The 22,837-nt window shown below is 35.8% G+C and overlaps 1 protein-coding gene across 4 annotated transcripts in view; it reads right to left on the bottom strand.

Annotated features, from left to right (window-relative positions):
• Nucleotides 1-22,837, bottom strand: part of SHOC2 (SHOC2 leucine rich repeat scaffold protein) — an 84,398-nt gene that overhangs the window by 4,921 nt on the left and 56,640 nt on the right. For all 4 annotated transcript variants that reach the window (XM_020905450.2, XM_020905453.2, XM_020905449.2 and 1 more), the window contains exons 4-6: nt 9,195-9,325; nt 5,297-5,485; nt 2,071-2,193 (exon numbers count right to left, since the gene is read on the bottom strand). In XM_020905450.2, coding sequence (XP_020761109.1) covers nt 2,071-2,193; nt 5,297-5,485; nt 9,195-9,325 — 443 coding nt within the window. The remainder of the gene's footprint in view (nt 1-2,070; nt 2,194-5,296; nt 5,486-9,194; nt 9,326-22,837) is intronic.

The raw sequence follows: 22,837 nt of genomic DNA, 5'->3' as shown, positions 1-22,837 counted from the left end.
TGGAAACAATAGTTTAAGTCAAAACTAATGAAAGCAAAAGGAAATAATTTAAACTAAATTACAAAAAATATGAAAATTATTAACTACTTGCACTAAGATTCATACAGGTAATGGTATTTTGATACTGAATAGTTACAAATATCTAATATCTAATAGGAAACCAATTATTTATTCAAAACTCCTTACAAGCAAGCCATCATTTAAGGTAGATAACAACTAACTTCTAAACTGCTTATATCAATCCACTAGTTATTACTTGTAATAAATTTATTACATTGCAGGGCATCCTGCAGTATCTTGAGTAAGAGGGGGAAAAAAAGGTTGAAGAAGAAGCAAGTCTTCATTCTCAGAGAAGTTACAGTGGAGGGGGGTTAGGTAGGGAAACAATACTGAGTATGGGGATAGTGAGAAGAGCACTAAAGGAAAGATCTATGTAAGGTTCTAGCTATATTTTTATGCCCACTTATTTCTTCCAAAGTTATACTACACACAATGAAGTAAACATATTCAATAAGACCAAGAAAATGACAACAGGAGCTATCATTGAGTTTACTACTATCTGCATGCATGCCTGCATGCTAAGTTGCTTCAGCAGTATCCAACTCTTTGTGACCCACTGGACTGCAACCCCCCAAGCTCCTTTGTCCATGGGAGTCTCCAGGCAAGAATACTGGAATGAGTTGCCATGGCCTCCTCCAGGGGATCTTCCCAATCCAGGGATCGAACCCGTGTATCCTATGTCTCTTGCACGGGCAGGTGTTTTCTTTACCACTAACGCCACATACTAAATGAAAAATGTGCATTATTGCATTTAGTCCTAATTACAATTCTATGTGGAGAAGGAAATGGCAACCCACTCCAATATTCTTGCCTGGAAAATACCATGGATGGAGGAACCTGCCAGGCTACAGACCATGGGGTCACAAAGAATCAGACACAACTGAGTGACTTCATTAGCACTAGCACAATTCTATGAGGAATATATTATTATCCCCATTTCACAGCTGAGGAAACTGAAGCTTGGGTACATTAAATTCATAAATAGAGTTAAAAGTGGAATTGTAAGCAGACCTATTTGGCTTCAAAGTTCCTGCTATTTTAGCCATTACACCATACTTTTTTATCTTATTAAATACAATAATAAAAGAATAGAAAAATTAGAATAAAAAAAATGAGGACAATTTTAGAAATATTTACTATTAGTAAGTTTTCTCATCAAGAGAGTGAAAATGCTAGGGATTCAGAGGCAGGAGAAATCTTTGAGGAGGTAACAGGAAAATGGATCTTTGTTGTTGTTCAGGTGCTAAATTGTGTCTGAGTCTTTGCGACTCCATGGACTACATGGATCTTTAATTGTGAGAAATAATCTTAAAAGAAAAATTTAAGGGGATGAGAAAAGAGCATTCCAGATATTGGGAACAATAAAGGTACAGAGCTAGAAATATGCACATGTTGCCAACAAAGAAACTAATCAATTCGGTTAGTAAATAAAAGAGGAGGTAGGTAAACAGGATGGAAAAGTAGGTCAGAATTATATGAAGGGTGCTGAATGCCAATATGAGGAACCCAGAATTATTTTAGAGGACAATGGTATAGCATTCTTAGAAACAGAGTTAAGAAAAAAAAATACATTCTAAAAGATGCTGCGCTTTAGAGACCCTTTCTTTCAAAGATACTTTATAGTATTCAAAAACCGACCAACTTTTAGTGGGCAAGAGTAATTCAAAAGCATTGAGCCCAGATTAAGTTAACACCTCATCATCCTAATACAGCTGCATGTTTAAGAGAGCACTACATTTCTTTTTTTTTTCAATTGACTGAATCTGGACTATTTATTTATTTATGACCACTTCACGTGGCATACAGGACCTTAGTTCTCCAAGAAGGGATCAAATCCAGACCCTCTGCATTGGGAGAGAGGAGTTTGAACCACCGGACTGCTAGGGAAGTCCTGAGAGCACTAACATTTCTAATTATGATCTTCAATTATGAAAATATTTAATTGGAAACTTCATGAATGAGGTAACTGTGGAAAAGTATAATGAGTTCTAAATGCTCTTTTATACTCACCTCAAGAGAAACAAGACCAGACACATCCTCAGGGATCTTTGTGAGCTGATTAGTAGCTAAATTCAATTCTACCATACTGGTCCAAGTTCCAAAATCCAAGGGAAGTGATGTCAACTGATTGTCCTGACAGAGACAAAACGAAGCATTCAAGGTAAAACCACAAAAATAAAGCTCCATATGTAACTCCCTATAGAAAGAGAATTCTTAAACAGAAAAAGACATTCCCTTTTTAAAATATCGAAATATAGAAAGAAAAAATAAGGAACAAAAACGCGCAGCCTCCAAAGTTTTCCATACAGTAAAGTTCAGTCGCTAAGTCGTGTCCGACTCTTTGTGACGCCATGGACTACAGCACGTCAGGCTTCCCTGTCCATCATCAACCCTGGAGCTTGCTCAAAATAATGTCCATCGAGCAGGTGATGCCATCCAACCATTTCATTATCTGTCGCTTCCTTCTCCTCCTGCCTTCAATGGTTCCCAGCATCAGGGTCTTTTCCACGGAGTCAGTTTTTCACATCAGGTGGCCGCAGAATTGGAGTTTCAGCTTCAGCGTCAATCCTTCCAATGAATATTCAGCACTGATTTCCTTTAGGACGGACTGGTTGGATCTCCTTGCAGTCCAAGGGACTCTCAAGAGTCTTCTCCAACACCACAGCTCAAAAGCATGAATTCTTCAGCACTCAGCTTTCTTTACAGTCCAACTCTCACATCCATATACATGACTACTGGAAAAACCATAGATTTGATTAAACAGACCTTTGTCGGCAAAGCAGGTCTCTGCTTTTTAATATGCTGTCTAGGTATAGCTTTTCTTCCAAGGAAAGCCTCCTAATTTCATGGCTGCAGTCACCATCTGGGGTAATTCTGGAGCCCAAAGTAATAAACTCTCTCACTATTTCCATTGTTTCCCCATCTACTTGTCATGAAGTGATAAAACCAGATGCCATGATCTTCGTTTTCTGAATGTTGAGTTTTAAGGCAGCTTCTTCTCTCTCCTTTCACTTTCATCAAGAGGCTCTTTAGTTCTTCTTCCCTTTCTGACATAAGGGTGGTGTCATCTGCATATCTGAGGCTACTGATATTTCTCCTGGCAATCTTGATTCAGCTTGTGCTTCATCCAGCCTGGCATTTCTCATGATGTACTCTGCATATAAGTTATATAAGCAAGGTGACAATATACAGCTTTGACATACTGCTTTCCCAATTTGTATCCAGTCTGTTGTTCCATGTCCGGTTCTAACTGTTGCTTCTTGACCTGCATACAGATTTCTCAGAAGGCAGGTTAGGTGGTCTAGTATTCCCATCTCTAGAAGAATTTTCCACAGTTTGTTGTGACCCACACAAAGGCTTACGTCAAAGGCTTTGGTGTAATAAATCAAGCAGAAGTAGATGTTTTTCTGGTATTCTCTGGCTTTTTCGATGATTTAATAGATGTTGGCAGTTTGATCTCTGACTCCTCTGTCTTTTCTAAATCCAGCTTGAACATCTAGAAATTCATGGTTCATTTACTGTTGAAGCCTGACTTGGAGAAATTGGATCATTACTTTGTTAACATGTGAGATGAGTGCAACTGTGTGGTAGTTGGAACATTCTTTGGCTTTGCCTTTCTTTGGGATTGGAATGAAAACTGACCTCTTCCAGTCCTGTGGCCACTGCTGAGTTTTCCAAATTTACTGGCATACTGAGGGCAGCACTTTCACAGCATCATCTTTCAGGATCTGAAATAGCTCAACTGGAATTCTATCACCTCCACTAGCTTTGTTCATACTGATGCTTCCTAAGGCCCACCTGACGTAACATTCCAGGATGTCTGGCTCTAGCTGAGTGTGAGTAGTCACACCATTGTGATTATCTGGGTTGTGAAGATCTTTTTTGTACTGTTCTTTGGTGTGTTCTTGCCATCTCTTCTTAATATCTTCTGCTTCTGTTAGGTCCATACCATTTCTGTCCTTTATTGAGCCCATCTTTGCATGAAATGTTCCCTTGGTATCTCTACATTTTCTTGAAGAGATCTCTAGTCTTTCCCATTCTATTGCTTTCCTCTATTTCTGTGCAATGATCGCTGAAGAAGGCTTTCTTATCTCTCCTTGCTATTCTTTGGAACTCTGCATTCAAAAGGGTATATCTTTCCTTTTCTCCGTTGCTTTTCGCTTCTCTTCTTTTTACAGCTATTTGCAAGGCATCCTCAGACAGCCATTTTGCCTTTTTGCATTTCTTTTTCTTGGGGATGGTCTTGATCCCTGTCTCCTGTATAATGTCACAAACCTCCGTCCATAATTCATCAGGCACTCTATCAGATCTAGTCCCTTAAATCTATTTCTCACTTCTACTGTATAGTCATAAGGGATTTGGTTTAGGCCATACCTGAATGGTCCAGTGGTTTTCTCTACTTTCTTCAAGTTAAGTCTGAATTTGGCAATAAGGAGTTCATGATCTGAGCCACAGTCAGCTCCTGGTCTTGTTTTTGCTGACTGTATACAGCTTCTCCATCTTTGACTGCAAAGAATACAATCAATCTGATTTGGGTGTTGACCATCTGGTGATGTCCACGTGTACAGTCTTCTCTTGTGATGTTGGAAGAGGGTATTTGCTATGACCAGTGGGTTCTCTTGGCAAAACTCTATCAGCCTTCGCCCTGCTTCATTCTGTACTCCAAGGCCAAATTTGCCTGTTACTCCAGGTGTTTTTGACTTCCTACTTTTGCATTCCAAGTCTATGCTCCAACCAGTAACACTGAAGAAGCTGAAGTTGAACAGTTTTATGGAGACCTACAAGACCTTTTAGAACTAACACTCAAAAAAAGATGTCCTTTTCATTAGAGGGGACTGGAATGCAAAAGCAGGAAGTCAAGAAAAAAAAGTTTGTTCACTACAAATTACATCAGTGGACAAATCATTTTTCATTTCTTTCTTCCTTCTACAATAAAATTTATTTTCCTTACTACAAATGAGATTCATTCATTGTAGAGAATACAGACAAGCAATAAGAAACTAAAAATCACCCACTGGGAGAAAATATTTGCAAATCATATAACTGACAAAGCATTAACATCCAAAATATATAAAGAACTCCTGCAACTCAACAGTAAAAAAGAAAAACCCAAACAATCCAATTAAAAAATGAGCACAGCATCAGGAAGAAACAATTGCCCATTCTGATAAATCATAAATACACTAAAAGTACTAGTTAAAGAGGTGATTTTCCCCTAATACAAATAGAGGCTTACCTTCATATTCAGCTTACTTAATACTTTTGCTCTGGAGAAAATTCCAAATGGAATTTTGTTGATTCGATTGTGTTCCATGTTGAGGGAATAGATAGTGGAAAATTGAGATGGACCACCTACTGGATATAACTGGAAGCAATTTCTAGCTAAGGTCAAACTATTCAGTTTCACAAGACTTGATAAAAGACTCTGTTAAAAAGAAAAAATGAAATAAGCATAAGAATTACAACTATAACAAGACTTATTCTGTAGAACACAGAGCAGCAGCACCAAATGCCTGGCAGAGTCTTGCAGGTAACAAATGACAGAGACTGGTTGGGCCGGTTCTGTAATGCCTCATCCAGAAGAAAAGTCACTCACTACTCAGCTCTAGCTAATTGTTACCTTGCAGGGATGTGCAGCCAATGTAGTCAGATTTTCAGAATTTAGGAAGAAACAGGAAATTCATTTACTTATATTAAATCTCCTTTTATTCTTTGGCTTTATTTAAAATACTCTACAGGGTAAAGATAACATATCTGTGGGTAAGAGGTGTTTCATGAGTGGCCAGTTTGAGACCTCTCATACAAGACCTTAGAGAGGACTGGTATCAGACAGTCCTGAGTTTGAGTCCTGACTCCGTTACCTGCTGTGTAATCAGTGCTATCCAAGTCTTAGTTAAATATCTATCTCTAAATTATTATTAAGATTAATATAATACCTGACACAGAATAAGATATCATTCAGTAACTTAAATGCTCCTTTTAAGAATATTAAATTCAGAAGATAACAATACTTTTTGATATTATATAATACATTGCTTTTCCATACTGTAAATTCCTGAGAGAATATACATCTATCAAACAAGTATTCACTTAGCACATAACCCCATATGCCCTCTTACTTCAGTCTCCCACCATGTAACCACAGTGCTAGGTGTTTAGTATTATAAAAGGATCTCTAACATCAAGACTAAATTCCATTTAGAGAAATAAAGCCAAAAAAAAAAAAGAAATAAAGCACACAGATAGGAAAAAGAAAATAATATACAACTCTATATAATCAATAATAAATTATACAGAATAGGCTTTTGCTATTCAAAGTCTGGCTCAAGGAAGAGCAGCATCTGTATCCCCAGAGAGCTTGTTAGAAATGTGGACTCTTAGGCCCCACCCTCACAGAATCATATTTTGAATCTTAAGATTTCCAGGTGACCTGTATGCTCATTAATGTTTGAGAAACACTGGTTCAGGCTATAAAATAGTTTTAAATCCTGGCCCCATCTTTTAGTAGTTCGTGACTTTGAGCAAGTTATCTCTCTGAACTTTTGTTCTATTCATTTGTAAGAGAATGATGTCTTGTTTTATAAGTTGTAATAAAGATTTTTAAAATAAATAAATATATATATATATGTAAGTAACTTTATAAGTCACTTCTTTATTTAAATTCAGAGTAAAGGAGAAATACTGGAATAACTGGAAAAGCAGAAGACAGTTGAAAGTGAGTCAAATCTTAAAGGATGAAAAACCATTTTAAATACTCAGAAAAGCAGAAGAAAACACTCTGGATTGCTGTAAGGCAGCTCTCCAACCTTTCCATTCTAAGGTCATACTGTGAAGCTTTGGGGTTGCTGCTCATTGCTGCAGAGTCAAATACATCTGGGTTCCCATCTTAGATCTTCTACTTATCAGCCAGGTGAGCTTCAGTGAATTAATTAATCAATATATCTCTCACTATATTCCCAGAAAAAATATTTCAGGGTTACGCATTTGGCCAAAAACATGACTTCTCAAGTCTTATTTCGCTATTTGATGAGACCACTCCAATAACCAGTAGGATTACAGTGAAGATATAAATGAAACAATACATGTAAAGCTTCCAGCCTGATGCCTTGAGTATATGTGCTTAAACTTATTAATTTCCTTCTCCTTTCGTCTTTAGGCATCCATTAAAACGAGTCCATTTTCAGACAGTCTTCAAACGGAAAAGTATATAGTGATTTTGCCAGCTCTGATTTCAGCAATATAATGAGCCCCCTTTGAAAACCACTTTCCCAATTTTTCCTGCCAGCTTGAACATCTAAGTGCTGTTTAATGGTTTTTATTGTTTTTCTTGTTATTATAAATGCAGATAATTACGCATTTGCATTAAGAACATGCTACTTCCAAAGCACATAGACTACTTTTAAATAAAACTTAATGCTTTCCAAAGTTTGAACAAGGCCTATCAAGGATTTCATCCATACTTCTCTATCTGAAAATGGGCATGTTTAAATACACACACACACCCCTTCTTCCACAGACAGACTGAAGAGAGCTGTCTTATTATTCTCTTATCAAAAATAAATCCTGACTTATTTCAGTCACAAAGTTAGATGAAAATACTCAGCACATGTCTTTATCCTAAGATACCCAATAATTAAGTTTCCCTTCAGTGACAACATGACTGGATATATAAATAAATATTAAAATTTCTCACTAGGTGAAACTTGGTATATACCTGGTCTTTACATTTAGACATAATGACATTGTAAAAGTGGTCAGTCTTACTTAAACTCATAAATCACACCCTAAAAGAATGCCAACAAGATCTAATTAATGTGTTAATTAGTTGCCTTATTATGGGATAGGAATCACTGTTAGAAAAGTGGATGACATTAAATGGTAGAACTTCACCCATTTCGAAGTGAAGAATTACCATTATCACAGAAATTAAAAAACCCAAACAGTCTAGCTGTCAGGGCTATATCTACAATCTGTGGATTCTATTCCTAATCCCAAATTACTACTTACTACCAACAACAGTGCTCTTTTGCCACAGGTGAGATACTGTCACAGTAGTTTTAGTGAACTGGTCCAGACTAGAAACTATACAAGATATTTTTAATTATTAGAAAAAAAAAAAGACTTTGCAAAGTTCAGTCAATCCATTAAGTCCAAAATTCCACTCATGTTAGAATACAGTAAAATATGCTTGAATAACTACAAGTACACTTACTAGCTGCTGGGTATGCTATAACAGGTAGCAAAAGAAGGAATGGCAAGAGTAAAAAATAATAAAGTTAAGAAAGACAATTTAGAAAAGAATATTGCATCTTGTCCAATTAATCTCTAAGCAAAATAAGTGAAAATATTTTTCTAATAGAACCAACGAAACCCAAATGAAAAATAGTGTGGTAAAAAGTAACAGATTCTCATGACTGGTATATGCTAAATGGGCTTAATATTATTGTATAAGCAGAGCAATAATTTGGGTCACAGCAATGTTGCAACTCATACTAATCTCAATAATAAGTAGTACTAAGTAATAAGTAGATCTAAGTAGCCATTCTTTTACTATCTTTCCACAGTAAGTTGTTTTTTTTTTTAAGTAACTGAACTGGGGTACTAGGGTAGTTGAGTTTTACATCAGCCCTACAACTTCTTAATAGCTTTTATTATCAAGTCCCAAATGACATAAGAAAGATTTACATGGACTTCCCTGGTGGCTCAGATGGTAAAGCATCTGACTACAATGCGGGAGACCCGGGTTCAATCCCTGGGTTGGGAAGATCTCCTGGAGAAGGAAATGGCAACCCACTCCAGTATTCTTCCCTGGAAAATCCCATGGACGGAAGAGCCTGGTAGACTACAGTCCATGGGGTCACAAAGAGTGGGACAAGACTGAACGACTTCACTTTCACTTTCACTAAAGAGAAAGTAGCACACCGATTTTTCACCTTGATTTTTGTTCCGATAATTATACCTACTCTTACTTTTTTGGAATTTTTTATCTCAGTGATGGGATATGTATCCACAGCATACCCGTTACTTAAGCAATCTCAATCATCAAATTATTTATCAAGCTGTAAAGACCGATTAATCTTCCCTTCATTATCTTACAGACTCGTTTCAAGAGTTTACCATAATTCACTTCTTACCTCTGGTAAAGTAGAAATGTTATTGTTCTCTAAATTTAATTCTTCAAGTGCACTGCATTTTGCCAATGATCTGGGTATTGCTGACAGTCTGTTATATCTCAGACCAAGACGACTTAAACTGGACAGATTTCCTGTGAACATAAAAAAAAAAAAGGAATTTTTTTTTTTAATCTGGTAAGCCTGTCACTCTTTCAGGCTATCAAGCAATATTTATGTATTACTTTTAAGTACTATTTCAACAAGATCCTTAACTTTTTGTACCAAGAAACTACACACTACACTCTACCAATTAGGATGAAACTGAAGCCACTTTTGTGCCCACCGTCTTAGAGAAATAATGAAATACACAGCTGCAAGTCAATTTTTAAAATCAATTATTGGAAAGTACTGGCACACTTAAATAAATACTAACCTTTAGACAAGGCCCAGTTGAATAACATCAAAGTAATAAATGATAATTACTTAAAATACAAGATGCACAATTATTTTGTGAGATCAGAAAGGTTCAATATTTTTTACGAGTTAAATATAAACAATCCAAAATTTCTCTAAAAAGTTGATGATGGTTAAAAATTTCTCAAAATAAATTTTTATAAACAAAAGTGAAAGCTATAGGCTCTCATTATCTAAGCATATCCAGCTTGAGCATATTAGTCACTACTGAATACCTAAAATAAGCAGAGCAGAAAAACAGACATTTTATATATACTTCTATAGCCAAGACCCATGGTAAGCTACATGGATGAATAAGATGATATCTGCTATCACAGGTTTAAATCAAATTTAATTTTAAAAACAATATAAATTCATCTTAATACCAAAAAAGATAAGAGTAATGAGAATTTAGTTCAATGTATTTTTTTTATCATGGCTGGTTAATTTCTGATTCAACAATGCAATTGTTGCTACAACCTTTTTAGTTGGGCTAGGTTAAATATTAGCCTCTAGTTTTAAACAGTATTATCAGTATTAGAAATTAAAAGGATACCTCATTTTATTATACTTTTCTTTATTGTGCTTCACTGATACTGTGTGTTTACACATCAAAGGTTTGTGGCAACCCTGCTTTGAACAGGGTTGTGCCATTTTTCACAAAAGCATTTGCTCACTTAATGTCTCTGTGTCACATTTTAGTAATTCTCACTATATTTCAAACTTTTATGTTGTTATATTATACTTGTTTTGGAGATCTATGATCAGTGATCTTGGATGTTACTAGTGTAATTGTTTTGGGGTGCCATGAACTGCACTTATTTAAGATGGTGAACTTAATTGATAAATGCTATGTATATGCTTTATGCTCTACCAAACAGTTGCTTCCCTGTCTCTCTCCCTCTCTCCTGAATACAACAATATTGAAATTAAGCCAATAATGACCCTCCAGTGACTTCTAACCACGTCAAAGTTAGAATTACGTCTTTCACTTTAAATCAAGAGCCAGAAATAACTGAAGGAAATCAAAAGAGCTAGTCTATAACCTGAATGATACTTTATCAATGAAGTATTTTTAATTAAGGCATGTATAGTTTTTAGACAAAATGGTACTGCACACTTAATAGACTACAGTACTTTGTAACATAACTTTTATACACACTGGGAAACAAAAAATTTGTGTGACACTTTATTGTGATAGTTGCTTTGTTGAAGTGGTCTGAGATCAATCAACAATATCTCCAAAGTAGGCCGGTATAGAAGTGGACGCCTGTGTCACACATTTTGGAGATAAATATTTTGGTGCCTTTCAACTTTCAGCAACTGTCTGATGTTTGTCAATTTCTTTCAAATTTCTGCTTTGACTATTTTTCAGAAAGTCATTGTATGAATAACTTTCTTAGATACAACATTACTCCAATACTAGAAGAAAACATGTATTAGCCTACAGAATAAGTTAAGCCTTAAAACCTAGCAGAGCAGTCACCTTGTCTCATATTCCTCATCTAGTTATATTCATTTGCATCTTTCTCTCTTGCTGAAGAAAATAATGATCAAAGTTCTAAGAAATGCCTAAATGGAGCTAATTTTTACCCTTTACATTTTTAAGAGTTAGTTACTGATGTCAAAAATACTCTGATAAGTCTATATACCATAAATCTAGCCAGCTACAGTGCAAAAAACCCTTAGCAATCATTTCAATTCCTGCAATTAGAACTATTACAGAGGTACAGTATACTCATTTTCATTACTTTCTTATAACAGTGTTTGGAAACTGGGTTAAGAGTTCACTAGTTATGATTAACTAAGACTCCAACAGGCAGAAAATTGAATTAAAAAGCAACAGTAAAAACGACCACTTAGAAAAGACAAGTTAACTTTGTCTTTAAAGTGCTTCCCAAATTAAATAAGGACGCTTCACTAGTGTCTTTCTAATGACACTCCAGGGATATGTGTCAATTTCGGAGGTGGCGGGGAACAAGCAGAGAGTTGGATCACTTTCCAAAGTTTCAGAGAATTCAGAGATTAAAATTAAGAGCAAGAACATTATTATTTCTATCAGTGAACTATGACATAGTGCTAGTCGCTCAGTCATGTCTGACTCTCTGCGACCCCATGGATTGCAGCCCACCAGGCTCCTCTGTCCAGGCAAGAATACTGGAGTGGGCTGCCATTCCTTTCTCCACTATGACATTAAATATGATACAAATGTTACTTGGAAGTTGGGTTGGCAAAAAATAATCTGCTTTATGATGAAATTATAGTCAAGTTTCTAATAGCAAAAAATGGAGACAACCTGTATGTTCAAGAATTGATGCATAATTATTTAGATTGAAGGCATCACAGTGTAACAGCAAAAACAAGGGATATTCTATATCTACGTGTCCCTGGGTAAGTTACTTAACTAAGTCTATCTCCTCACCCATGAAGTGGGGATAATGTCAAATATCTGACAGGGTTGCTCTAAGAATTAAATACAATGTGTGTAAGATACTTAGTACGATGACTGATACAAAATAGATATTCAAAAGATAATTTTATTCTATGGTACAACTAGAGTCTGCTATATCCTGTACCTATTAAAATTATTATACAAAAAATCTTTTAAGATATGAAAGACTGTTATGACATTAAATGAAAAAAGTCAGATAACAAAATAATGTGTTTTGTATGATCTGTATGATTACATACACATGCCAAGAGTTTAAGTTATCTCTACATGACAGAAATACAGATTAAATTTTTTTCTTTCAACTTGTCTAGAATTTCCCTAATTTCCTATAATTTTTTAAATTTTAAAATGTCCTTTTGATAAAGAAAAACTCTATAATTCTGAAGTCATTTTAATTTTAAAAACTGTGACATCTTTGTACCATCCGTTTATTGAATGAATAGTTTACATTATGGAGAAGCTTTATATTAACACAGAGGTAAGATGTTTGGACACTTTACACTGTGAGGCTCATTTTCTCCATACAGTGAGGATATGAGCTAAGCTGTGGAAAACAGAGCATGGTGGTTTGAGTTTCAGATAGCCAATCCCCCCCAAAAAAGACAAGAGATAAAAAAGACAGCCAAGCACACCAGTAAAAGCCCCTGAGAGCACTCAGCACTGACTTGAGCGTAAGGCACGTGCAGCGACTTAATGGCAGAGCCAGACTCAAACTCAACTGGCTCCTTATCAAGTAATTGTTTTTTTTTGTGAATTTTATGGACCCTGATCCACTAAACTTGTTTGCTCCTGACACAGAAGCATGATATGTTCATTCTTGCCTCCATGCTATCTGACTGTCCTTGCTGTTTGGCTCATGGAGTGCATTTTTATTCCACACTAAGTCCAGCATATTTGTTAATGAAGTTTTCTCTGGCCATTCTATCAAGGTCTTATTGCTCTCCCTATAAACTGGCCACATGGCCACATGCTGTTTTCATCACACACTGGCATCTCACTTATAGTCTACGCTGTCGACTGTTTGATGTGTTAGTTACTCCCCCCAACAGACTGAACAGCATTCAATAAGGGAGCTTGCGATGCATTTCTACTGAAATCTGCACAGAATTTCAGTGCAAAGCACACACCAGGCTTTCATTCATGCTTTATTATTAAAGATGCTCAAATATTTCACCATTTGTCCTCCTTTCCATTAGGAACAAGATGCAAAAACTCAAAATTATATGAGAGACTCATTAAAAGCTTTTTTCTTTGATCCATTCTCAACTTATAAAATAGCATGTCTGCAAAACACAGATGTTAACTGGACATGATTTTAAAATACATAACAGATTTGCCTGGTCTACCTGACTAAAAATTAGTTCTTCTAAAAATATTCACTTTAATTTTTCCTGGGATACCCAATGACTAAGCAGCCCATTTTTAGATATCAGAGAATGAACTAACAATTGCACTCCTCTTATCCCACCAAATAAATTTTCAATTACAAAATATGTAACTTTATTCCCCAGAAAACCATGGTGTGTAATCCAATATGTACCTATTGAGATCCTTCTCTTAAGTTTTTACTTATACATATACAAATACAGGATTTTTTAAAATGCTCTGTGTTTGTCTTTATATAAATGGGATCATTTTGCACACTTTTCCTCCTAAATAACAGGTCATAGAAATATTTTCCTGTTGAGTAAATACAGATATACTTCATTTTATTTAACTATTGTATTCTATGATATGTGTAATCATACCATTGGGTGAACTCTGGGAGTTGGTGATGGACAAGGAGGCCTGGTATGCTGCAGTTCACAGGGTGGCAAAGAGTCAGACACGACTGAGCAACTGAACTGAACTGAACTGAATCATCCCCCAATGGAGAGCATTTGTTTCTAATATTTAAAAAAGGAATTCTATAATGAACATCCTAATAGATATCTGTGTGGACATGTGAAAATATTTCAGATGTATCGAAAGATAGCAATATCTTAAATCTTAACAGACAGTGCCATTAGGCAGTATCAATTTCATTCCCACCAAATCTGAAGGAAGAGTCCCCATTAACTCACATCCATTCAAAATGGGGAAGGAGGGAGGGTATCAGTATTTTATTCCTTGCCTATCCCATGTCCATGGCCACAACAAGACTAGTAAAGAGATAGAAATTTTCCCATAAGCAGTGATAATGTCTGAGTACAAAGAATTTCAAAAATCTTCTGATAAAATTTTAATTTGCTATGCCAAGTTGAAGATAAAAAAGGCACTCAATCTTAAAAAAGAAGCAGGAGCAGCTCATCCATCCCCTGTCTCTCCTTCATACCACTGCTTTCCCTATGCAATAAAGCTGTTTCACGGTAATAAAATAGCTGAAGCATTCACCAAAAGGTCTATGAAATGTCTAAACATTTTTTGTCCAGTGGGACTGAAGAGGATGAACTTTAAAAAGTGTACTCTATGAGAATATGCTATTCTGATGAAGCAATTATCATCTGCAAAGGACTTGTCACTTTCTTGAGAGCGTGGTATACTCAGAGTCATCCACATTTTGCCAAAATCCACTACTCCCAGCAAAATAAAAAAGGTAAAAAAAAATTAATGATGAAATATCAACACTCTCTTATGCCAGAAAAAAACAAAACAAAACTTGACACCAGAAGTCTGGCATTTACTATGATTCACCCCCTGCAGTGGTTTCAACTCTAGCCTCTTTCAGTAAGTGATTTTAACCACAAAGTAAACTGCAACCTAGAAATCAAGTCATAGCTTGCCTTAATATTGAGCCACTGTGACTAAGAAATAAAATCAATGTTGCCGAGCTTCTGCAGATAAATGGAGGCTGATCACTGTCAATCACTGGCATTTAGCTTTCTAAGTGCTTAACTTTGACAGTAAGTTGCTCTGTGTTCTGAATCTGACAGCTTGCTTTCTTATGCTGTCAGATTTTTAAAGTATGGAAACATTAAATGGCTATGAATTAAAATTAATGCTTTCAATTTCAGCAAAGGAAATCAGCATTTTTAGGTTAATTTAGTGTAACTTTTGAGTAAGACTCTAACTCAAACAGTCTTTATCTTATTTTAACAAAGTAGCAAAAAATCAATAGAAAAGGCACACAAGTTCTAACAATGAAATGATGCTAAAAGTACAATTTTTTTCCAGAATCATTAAACTGAGAAATTGAAAATAAACTTAAAAGTTACATAAAATGTAAGGCCAGAATCTCTAAATCTCTTAGAGGAAAATATAGACAAGACACTCTGATATAAATATCTGTAATATCCTCTTTGACCACCTCTTAGAGAAATGGAAATAAAACAAAAACAAGTGGGACCTAGTTAAACTTAAAAGCTTTTGCATAACAAAGGAAAGATGAAAAGATAACCCTCAGAATGGGAGAAAATAATAATAAATGAAACAACTAACAAAGGATTAATCTCAAAAATATACAAGCAGTTCATGCAGCCCTATGCCAGAAAAGCAAAGAACCCAATCAAAAAGTAGGCAGAAGACCTAAGCACATATTTCTCCAACGAAGATATACAGATGGCCAACCAACACAAGAAAAGATGCTCTACACTGCTCATTATTAGAGAAATTCAAATCAAAACTACAATGAGGTATTACCTTACACCTGTCAGAATGGTCATCAAAAAAATCTACAAACAGTGGAGAGGAAGGCGGGAAGGGGGATCGGGATGGGGAACACATGTAAATCCATGGCTGATTCATGTCAATGTATGGCAAAAACCACTGCAATACTGTAAAGTAATTAGCCTCCAACTAATAAAAAAAAAAAACAAACAATAAATGCTGGAGAAGGTGTGGAGAAAAGGGAACCCTCTTGCACTGTTGGTGGGAATGTAAACTGATACAGTCACTATGGAGAACAGTGTGGATGTTTCTTAAAATACTAGGAATAAAACTACCATATGACCTAGAAACTCCAACTGGGCATATACACTGAGAAAATCATAACTGAAAAAGACACATATATCTCAATGTTTGCTGCAGCACTATTTTATAATAACTAGGACATGGAAGCAACCTAAATATCATTGACAAAGGAATGGATAAATGACAAATGAAATGGAATACTACTTAGACATAAAAAGACAAGTACTTAAGTCAGTTCTAGTGAAGTGGATGAACCTAGAGTATGCAGGGTGAAGTAAGTCAGAAAAAGAAAAACAAATTATTGTATATTAACACATACATATGGAATCTAGAAAAACAGTACCAATAAACATATTTGTAGGGCAGGAATAGAGACACAGATATAGAGAACAGACTTTGGACACAACGGGGTAAGGAGAAGGTGGGCCGAACTGAGAGAGTAGCACTGAAACATATACCTTACCATATGTAAAACAGATAACTAATGGGAAGTTGTTGTATAACAGGGAGTTCAACATTGTACTCTGTGACACCCTAGAGGGGTGGGATGGGGTGGAAGTTCAAGAGGGAAGGGATATATGCATATTTATGGCTAACTCATGTTGTTATGTGGTAAAAGCCAACAGCCAACACAATAGTGTAAAGCAATTATCCTCTGATTAAAAATACTTATTAAAAAACATTCTTAAAAGTCAAAAACTCAAAAGAATGCCACCATTAAAAAGAAAACTAGTAAAGTTGCTACATGTAAGTAGAACTGTATCACCTAAATTCAATCACTAAAACTCTATTTGTTGATATAATCATAATTACTGTAACATTTCTTCAGAGCCCAGTGTAACAAAAGGCCTCTATGAATTATTCTGTGCTCTAGCCTTGAAGACAAGGTCTTCTTGTATATTTCTCTCACTCTGAAAACAAACAGAAAATAAAAAATTTTCCTATTTCAGACCCTCCTCTCCCTGATTTCATAAAACCACTAGAGACCTCAAAAGGCTTTAAGACTCTAAATACGTTTTTGAGCACTCTTTACTTAACGGCAATCAGCTGTGCCCCTCTCCCCAGTTCCTTCTACCTCTTCCCCACAGCCTGAGTTGTCAGTGATCTTGGTACTGCTCTGCCTGGAAGTAAATGGCATTGCTTATTGCCAAAGAGTGATAACTACTCAAGGAGTATTTATATGTTAAGCAAAAAAGAGAGTTAAAAATATCTAGATCTACTTGCGAGGGGAAAAAAAAAAAAGAGGCAAATAATTAAAGTGATTTTTGGAAAAGTGACTGTAAAGTGATAAAAGATTTGATTTTCAATTGTGAATTCAGTGCAACTTTCTTTTTGGTCCAGGGAAAAGAGAACAGGGCAACTCCTGTGGGACTAGCATCAACTCTCCAAGACAGGTGTTGGCTTGTTTGTTTTTCATTTTAAGTTATACTTCTCAAGAAGTAGACGGGGGGGGGGGGGGGGGGGGGGGGGGGGGGGGCGTAGTGTCAGAATTATACTTCAGCTAAGTTTGTCACTGATGGTTTGGGGTGAATTGCTCTTCTCCAATAGATGAGAGAGAGAATCTCAAAGGTCAATTATGACTGTTGAGATTTGTAACAGATCAAGACCTGCATATTCAGATTTCTCATCAAATCTCAACCTTCTGCAATACAATCAAAATACGGGGGTTGAGAGGGATGGAGGAAGGCAAAGAAGTATCTTAATAAACATGGTATATCATAAATGACTATAATACTATAAAAATTTTCAACAAGCAATACTTAACTCGCTTTGCTATTACTTGGGATAACACCTGTATTTAGTTTGCTGACAACTATCAAAGCCAATTTATATTTATTATAAAATTTTATAAATTAGACATATAAATTTTTATCATTAATGTTTCAGTTCTTATTGATTTCCAATACTCATTTGTAATCTGCCCATGTAGAGTGTGTTAGAAGTGAGGCACTTGTGTTATTCTAACATGTCAATTACTCAAGATTAACAATGAAGTCAAATGTTTTCATATTAACAAGCACACTTGAAATACAGAAGAATTACTTCTGATAGAAAATAGAAATGCAAAATTAAGAAAGCCAGGAGAAAGAATACATGGAGAAGCTATCCTCTGTCAGAGGAAGTGAATCCAAAGGACCTGAGTCTTACTAACTGGATGATTTTAACATCCTCTACAACCTATGCTTTCTCTATTTGCCAACACTATTTATTTTAGTACTTTATAACTGCACCCCCCTCCCCTTTGATTGTTATTGAGCAAGATAGGGAAACCAACACGTGCATAAAATATTAAATAACGAAATACTGTTAGAATATTTGAGGGTAAGAACAGGACCCTATAGGGCATTTCTGGAACAGACCCTCCCCCAAATCCTCTGCCGAAGTACCCAGGTAATAGTATCTGATGCACATTTCCTGAGTCGTTTCACAAATGCTAAGTTGGAGAAGACTCTTGAGAGTCCCATGGACAGTAAGGAGATCAAGGCAGTCCATCCTAAAGGAAATCAGTCCTGAATATTCATTGGAAAGCTGAAACTCCAATACTTTGGCCACCTGATGTGAAGAACTGACTGGGTGGAAAAGACCCTGATGCTGGGAACGACTGAAGGCAGGAGGAGAAGGGGACAATAGAGGATGAGATGGTTGGATGGCATCACCGACTCAATGGACATGAGTTTGAGCAAGTTTTGGGAGTTGATGATGGAAAGGGAAGCCTGGCACACTGCAGTCCATGGGGTCGCAAAGAGTCAGACATGACTGAGTGACTGAACTGAAGAACAGGACTGATTAATAACCATGCCCTTTATAGAACTCTATATATCCATTTGATTAGTTCAAAGAGTAGAGGAAATTTATGTGCATATTTAGGAAAAAAAGTTCTAAGCAGAGAAACTGAGAAGTACAAAGACCCTGAGGCTAGAACTTGCCTGATATGCTCAAGGAACAATAAAATATCTGCATCTATAGTATCTTAGGAAATATACAATTTAGCATCAACGAGAGGGATAAGGCCATAACTTTATAACATTTCAAGCATCTTTAATTTCAGTTGCCCTGATTTGCCAGAGTAAACAACCTTTACTTTTCTAAGACTGAGAAGCCTTTAATTTTATAAAAGAAGCCTTTTTTTAAGGTGCGTTCATGTGTCATTCACTGAAAAGTGATCATGTTAAAATGCGTTGTTCTCTCTTTTCTCCTTTACTATCAAAAGCAGTTTCTTGTTTAAAATAAGCAAACTTACATATTTCAACATAAGAACATACAACAAAGTAAACACATCAATAGGTGATTTATACTGAAGTAAAAATTAAACCTTTATTACTGAACTGGTTCAGAGTATTCCAAGGAAATGGGAACCTGAAAGATTAACACTTAGAAATATAATAGAGTTCTTGAACTTTAGAAATAAATAACCCTCTGGGTGGCCAGGGACAAAGATTAAGTCATTATAATGATAAAAAAAACAATTAGACCAGCCTCATACTGTTGCATATTCAATTGTAGAAGACTAAAAGAGCTACCTTTTAGGTCTCCTGAGATGTTCAAGGAAAAGAAGTTGAATTCAATGATTTTTATATCCATCAAAGAGTTCTTTAAATATAAAAGTTACAAACATACAAAAACTAGAAAACTACTGTTAATAAGTCTTTCCTGGTGGTTCAGATGGTAAAGCGTCTGCCTACAATGCGGGAGACCCTGGTTTGATCCCTGGGTCGGGAAGATCCCCTGGAGAAGACAATGGCAACCCACTCCAGTACCCTTGCCTGGAAAATCCCATGGATGGAGGAGACTGGTAGGCTACAGTCCATGGGGTTGCAAAGAGTTGGACAGGACTGAGCGACTTCACTTTCACTGTTCACGAACAATTTCTGAGAAAACTACTCTAAGACTGACTTTAACCAACCAAGAAATAACTTGAACAACTAGGGCAACAGCACTGTTGGTGAACAATTAAGACTAAACTAGAGACTGGCTTAACAAGATATACCATAAATGTTGCATGTCCTAACAATATAACTAATAAAAATTGGGAGGGAAAAAAATGACCAAAAAGGGCTAGTAGTAGAATAAATTCACTGATTGCCTCATCAACATTACTCAAAGTCTCGATATATTTAAATGATTCAAGTCACACAAAGTATGTTCTCAACCACAATGAAATTAGAAATCAGTAACAGAAAGACCCCTGGAAAACTGTTAGATGTTGGGAACTAAATAACAAACTGTTCAGTAACATATAGATCACAGAAAACAAAAGGGCAAATTAGAAAGCATTTTGGACAAAACAAAAAATAAAACCGAACATATCAATTTGTGGGATGTTGTTAGTGGCATGTAAGGGAAAATTTTATAGCACTAAATGGCTGGGAAAGATTGAGAGCAGGAGGAGAAGGGGACGACAGAGGATGAGCTGATCGGATGGCATCACTGACTCAAAGGACATGAATTTGAGTTAACTGGGAGTTGGTGATGCACAGGGAGGCCTGCCGTGGTGCAGTCCATGGGGTTGCAAAGAGTCAGACATGACTGAGCAACTGAACTGAACTGAACTGACTCTATGAGAAGAGAAGAAAGGTCTTAAATCAATAACCTCAATCTTCCACTATAAGAAACTAGAAAAAGGACAAATAAAATCAAAGTAAGCAGACAAACAGGAATGAGAAAGGTCAAAGTGGAAATCAATGAAATAAAAACCAAGGGAAAAATACAGTAAAATGAATACTTTGAGACAATCAATAAAACTGATAAAATTAATAAACCTTTAGCCTGACTGATTGGGAAAAGAGAGAAGATATAAATTGCCAATATCAGAAAAGACAGAAATGGCATTACCACAGATTCTATAGATACTGAAATTATTAATAAGCAAATGTTATGAACAATTTTATCCCCATTAAATGTGACAACTTAAATGAAATGAACACATTCTATGAAAGACACAAATGATCAAGTTTTCTAAGAAACTGATAATCTAAATTGCCCCATGTCTATCAAAAGAATTGAAATTATTTTAAAAAAACATTCCAACAAAGAAAAATCCTGACCAGGTGACTGCATCAATGAACTTTATCAAATATTAAAGGAAGAAATATGACAATTTTATACAAACTTTTCCAAAAATTGAAGAGTAGGGAAAACTTTCCAACTTACTATATATAGTCAGCATTACTTTGAAACTGAAACTAGACAAGGGTTTTATAACATTACATATGAAAATACTGTTTATTATTGTTGTTGTTTAGTTGCCAAGTCATGATTAACTCTTTGCAACCCCATGGACTGTAGTTCTCCAGGCTTCCCTGTCCACTGAACTTCCCGTTTAAGAATACTGGAGTGGGTTGCCATTTCCTTCTCCAGGGGATCTTACTGACCCAAGGATCAAACTTGCGTCTCCTGCACTGGCAGGTAGATTCTTTACTGCTGAGCCACCAGGGAAGCCCATATTGTTTATTAAAAATTAGTAAACAATTTTAAAAACTCCTACCAGAATATATCTTTTTTCATTATTTCATCTTGGGAAGAAATTTCAATCTTATTATCTGGGTTTTTTGTCAAGTTCAGGGAAATATTATTAAATTATATTTTACAGCTTCATCGTCTTACCTCTATTCTCTTTCTAGAACTTCTAGTCCTGTCTCCCATGACTTTTTTCATTTATTTTGTGTTTTTCTGTCTTTTTGTTCTAGACTCTAGGGGACAAGAATCAGAAAGATACAGGTTCTAATGGCTAGCTATTACAACCTGAAAAAGTCTCAGCTTAACTCTTCTGTGAATAGTTGTTATGTAACCAGAGACAGTCTACTGTAACATTAAAAAAAAATCCATTACAACTGCTTCTGCTTCAAGTTATGAAGCAGGAGGTAATTTAAGCAAACCCCCCCACTGCAGAAAACTAAGAACACTGCTAAAACAAAAATCAGAAAACGAGTATGATAATGACTAGCAGTAACCAGGCTGGAAACCAGCTGGGAACCCAGAAACAAGCAAAGCACAGGAGATTTTTGTCCTAAGAGTGCTCTCTTAAATAGAAGATGTAACTGAAAGGCGAAGGCATGTTTTGCCAAGAGTCAAAATCTACAGCCTGCCAAGGGTGAGGAGTCTAGTAACTGGCATCAACTAGGACCCTACAGGGCTGCACCCTAGTAAGAGGGGTGAAATCATCATTTAAACGGCCCTCCAAATACTCTGCAGTTTGCCTCTGAACCACTTGAGAGGACCAGAAAAATCACAACCCTTAGAACACGGATGGATTAAAGTAGTCTCTCTAGGTACCTGAGAGAAGCAAATAAAAATTCTTCTGGAGAAAGTTAACATCATCATAGGCCTCATGCAATTTAGTAATAGAACCTTATAGATATTCATTACTAAAATAACATAAACTAAGTACAGGGTAATTTTTTTTTAATAAACCTAATAGTTTCCTCATACCACAGTGATAACTAAAAGCATCCAAAATTTTTAAAACTCCCTTTACTGTTTGTATAAGTTTGGGGGCATTCAGAAATATAAACAAGAATTTATAAATATGGAACACATCAACTTTCTGTAGTCTGACTATGTCTTCAAAACACCTTATGCATTTTGAGACATCTTTTCTTTTAATCCCTCGATATTACAGATGAGCAAACTTTAAAATGTACTTGCCATGTTGTAAAAACTAAAGAGCAATGATTTTATTTTTCAGTGTGGTCTATTTTAGCATAGAAGGGACCACACCCTATACAAGAGCATGCAACATTTCTGAAATAAGCAAAAGCAAAAAATGTACCCATTCTGCAATTTAAGCACAGAGTTATAGAACATATACACATTACTCAATATTCTATCTTCTTTACAATTTACCTGAGCTCATTTCCTAAAACTTATTTTC

The sequence above is a fragment of the Odocoileus virginianus genome, chromosome 7 (assembly GCF_023699985.2).
Source record: "Odocoileus virginianus isolate 20LAN1187 ecotype Illinois chromosome 7, Ovbor_1.2, whole genome shotgun sequence".
Taxonomy (NCBI): Eukaryota; Metazoa; Chordata; class Mammalia; order Artiodactyla; family Cervidae; genus Odocoileus; species Odocoileus virginianus.
Note: the sequence above shows the minus strand (reverse complement) of the source record. Positions and strands in the feature narration are given on the sequence as shown.